Here is a 4,093-nt window from a genome sequence, read left to right as displayed (position 1 = left end):
TACAAGAAGAAGCTTAACAAGAGGAATATTTAAAATCATATACATCCACTCCTATTTTATCTCATCATTTAAAGTCAAACTTAATCTAATCTAATCTCACCATATATCTTTCAACACTTTTAATGCTATTAAAAACTGTCAAGTTTAGTATTTGTCGGAGTTGATTTTGGCTTAAAGCCATCAATAAAATAGTGTAATATTTATAGTGACTTATTAAGTGAGATTAATTTTAATGAAATTTTGCTAGGAGATAGTTGTATATTTTCCATTTTCACTTTTCTCCTACTCTCTAATTCAACTATCTAATCTTACATTCTATAATGTATTCTAACCTCTCTCACACACTCACACATATACATATATAATACTTATAAGAGCTCTGCATGCTTGGATATTTATGAAATTGCTTAAACTCCAAATGGTATCTGTTAGTACTGATAATCTATAAAATTGTTTACACCACCTATATGTATGTATACATTGTATATATATACAGTTCAGACTCCACTAACATCATTTACAGACAGAGTGGGTCAACAAAATACAACACTTGGTAATGGTATATATATTGTGGCTATTTCCTTTTTTAGTATTTTATACCAGCCGTTTCTTATAACAAGTCAATTAATTCCTATAAGCTAGTTGGACTTTGATTTGTCTTTGTAGTGAGGTTTTAACAAATAGAATGTGATGTTTGATATTATTTGTTGTTTTGACCCTTACTAGATTGTCAAGGAACTGTGGATTCTTGCTCTTTTATTATATACGTAATGGTGGAGTCTGATTTCTTATTTTTCATTCTAATTGCAGTCTAGGGAAAAAACACTTGCAGACTTACAGCAAATGCAGAGCGTGCATGTAAGCATTATTATTACTTTTTGGTTTTTCTCTTTTCTGAACCAATTATTAGTTTAGTGATGATCTAGTGTGATATGTGCTATCAAATTGTAGATTTCTTCATGTGATATATATACATATTTATGATGTAAGTGATATATTGTTAGTTTCATGATCAAATTGTAGAGTACTTAAATTAATAGGTGGATATTATTATTATTGGTTTTTTTAACCCCCCTCTCTCTCTCATGCTTATCGTATATTTTTGAGAGGCTGATAGTTTTGACCATGCACGAATTTCTTTTAGGATTCATGGAGTTTTAACTCAATCAATTGCTAATTAGCAAAGGCACATGTTCTTATTAATGTATAAAAATGTGGGACATGCCCCTCAAGTTGTTGTTCTTTTGGTTCACCAATCTTGAATTAGATCTTTAGTTCTTTTTTTCGAATAGAAAAGGAAATAGCATTGCAGAAGTATGCCTTATTATTTTTTGAGCAAAGTATATCCCAAGAGAACAGTATTTCGACTCTTTCCTATTTTGTTTATAACATTAGCTTTTTGTATGTTAACTGTTCATGCCTACTTGTCACTTAAAAAAAAAAATACTTTGCTGCCAACAAATAAGTTCTCTTCAGTTGTAACTATCCTAATTTATATGATATTTCTGCTTTTGTTTTGCTCAAGCAATATTCATCTTCAATATATAAACCTTGTGTTATTCCTGTGATTGGAGGGAGGCAGATTTTTGTTTTTTGTTTTCCTGTTCTACATTTACTTGGCTGAGACTGTTCCTATTGTTACTTATCTAAGTTTTACAATTTATTCAATTTTTAGCTTGAGAAGCTGAGTGACATACAGTGCCAACCTGAGTCACAGCTAAAGTTCATAACAGAGGCCTGGCTTCAGGTAAGATAATTTAACTTTTATTTCAAGGTACAGTTTCTTCACTCGAAGAAATGAAATAATGTTTTCCTTACTATTTTTTTTTTTAGATCGTTGAGTGCAGGCGTGTTTTGAAATGGACATATGCTTATGGATATTATTTACCAGAGCATGAACATGCCAAGAGACAGTTCTTTGAGTACTTGCAAGGTTAGTAGTATTATTGAGCTTGATTCTAAACTTATCTTTGTTTTGCCCTCTTTTAAGTTTTAACTTTGGCTTTTTGTGCAGGTGAGGCAGAGTCTGGGTTGGAAAGACTTCATCAATGTGCAGAAAAGGAGCTACATGTTTACCTTAATGCAGAGGGCCAATCAAAAGACTTCAATGAGTTTCGCACAAAACTTGCTGGACTGACCAGGTAGTTGCCAAACCAAAAATTTACTTGGCTTTTTTCTTTGAATCAGAAGGTCCTGTGCAGCATGCATATTAATATTAATTTTTCTATGTGTGTGAATAAATATCTATCTAAATATATAGGGAGCTAGTTCGGTAGGGGTGTTTTCCCTATTGGCAGGGGTCTTTTTGTATGAAAAATGGTATTTGTTATTTATTTGACATTGATGCTTTATCGATAAAGTGATTTATTATGACTGCTAGATTTAAATAAAATGGTCAAAATTGGTTTTCCTATTAATAGTGATAAAATAAAATTTCAATATGTAATGATTCCATATGTTTGTCTTTATTCATTGAAGAAGGCTTCTTTTGAGAAACTTGGTTGGAAGTGAATAATTACTGTACATTTTAGTTCAAGTAAAAATGTAATTTGGAGTTCTTCTATACAAGTATATATTCTGAATTGAATACTTGTTCAATCATCTTCGACAGTACATAGCAGAGATTTCTTCATCAAAATGATTGGTTTATGGTTTTCGGTTTTCATTTCTTGTTGTTCCTCTAGTGTCTTTACTCGTTCTTCCAGATGTTTTACATAATTGATGGCATCTCCCAGAACAGAAGTTCTGTCCATCTGTTAAGAGTTTACCATAATTTACAAATTTGAGAAATATTAATGGCTTTACATATATACAATGTAGTATTGAGATCCCATAAAAAGAAACTTATAGGATTATATAGTCATATCATGCTGAATTAATTGGCATAAAACTAGCAGTAAGTACCTTCTTTAGACCTGGAACCACAGCGGAAAGAGCCACTACAAGAATTTTACCATTTAATTACATTAAATAATAACATGTTTTAAAAAACATAACTAACTCATATTAATATACATTTATTATTTAGTAATAACCTTGATATATTTGTCAAAAAAATATAATACTAACATTCCATTTTGTCTCTCTCTCCATCTCTGTCTCTCTCATCCATTTCTCCTGTCACTCTCTTCGATTTCTGGCGATCACTCTCTCAATCTCAAGCTCTCATCGGCATGGGTATGTACTTCGAATCCTCACTTTTGCGATCTCCACTCATATTTTTTCCCAATTATAACCCTAATTCTCACTCTACTTATCATCTTTCCTTCATTTTCTCTTTCTGTTTTGTTTATCACTGAATCATTGATTTTGTTTCATTAGTTTTATCATTGCAAATATGATAATAATAATATGTGATATGGTGTGTTTCAGAATAAAAATGAGTAGGCTATTGATATTGTGGTTTAAGTATTTATTTTTTTATTTGAGCAGTAATCTAATTTGATTTGAATCAATAATTTTTGTGCTCTGTCTTGTTACATTGCCTTGTTTAAGCTCTGTTTTCTTATAATCATAATTCTGTTTCATCAGCTTTTTTATGTGATATGGTGTGCTTAACCTATGCATAATAACTGTTTTGATTTCTTATTATTTTTCTTGACCCTGTTTTTATTTTTGTTACCTTTTGGGGAACTGAGGCATTTATAAAGGGATCTCATATTTTCATCTCAGCTAGGTTTGGTTCATTTGGCTATTTTTTCACTTTCAAGGTATTCATTATTGTAGAGAAAATGCTCAAGATAGAACAAACTTTCATGGATTTATCATTTCCCTTATTTGTATTGATAATAAATCTGATTTTTTTCATCCTTTTAAATTGGAATACAAATTGTTTTTGGTTTTTTGTTCTTTCTATGTGTGTTGTGTCTGCTTTTATTTTTATTGTTGGTTTTATTTCAAACTGTTGCATTATTGTTGGCCTTTGCTATTAGTTTTTCTGCTGCTTTTGCTGCCTCTTGTCGTTGTATTTAAGATTTTTGTTGTTCTTTTTATTTTGTGAGCTCTAGTTTCCAAGGACTCTATAGTGGGTTTGGATAGTTTCTTGGTTGTAAGCTACCTCACATATATATATTCTCTTAGTCACTAAGTAGTC

General features: G+C 30.8%; 1 protein-coding gene across 1 annotated transcript; it reads left to right on the top strand.

Annotated features, from left to right (window-relative positions):
• The first annotated feature begins 823 nt into the window (after nt 1–823).
• LOC133814514 (probable E3 ubiquitin-protein ligase ARI7) lies at nt 824–2,182 on the top strand. The gene is made up of 4 exons (XM_062247462.1): nt 824–858; nt 1,676–1,747; nt 1,834–1,933; nt 2,015–2,182. Exons 1-4 carry the CDS (start codon nt 844–846, stop codon nt 2,143–2,145), a joined length of 318 nt encoding a protein of 105 aa, XP_062103446.1. The 5' UTR covers nt 824–843; the 3' UTR covers nt 2,146–2,182.
• The last annotated feature ends 1,911 nt before the right edge of the window (nt 2,183–4,093 follow it).

This window comes from Humulus lupulus, chromosome 1 (assembly GCF_963169125.1).
Source record: "Humulus lupulus chromosome 1, drHumLupu1.1, whole genome shotgun sequence".
Lineage (NCBI taxonomy): Eukaryota > Viridiplantae > Streptophyta > Magnoliopsida > Rosales > Cannabaceae > Humulus > Humulus lupulus.
This window is presented reverse-complemented; position numbering and strand designations above follow the sequence as displayed.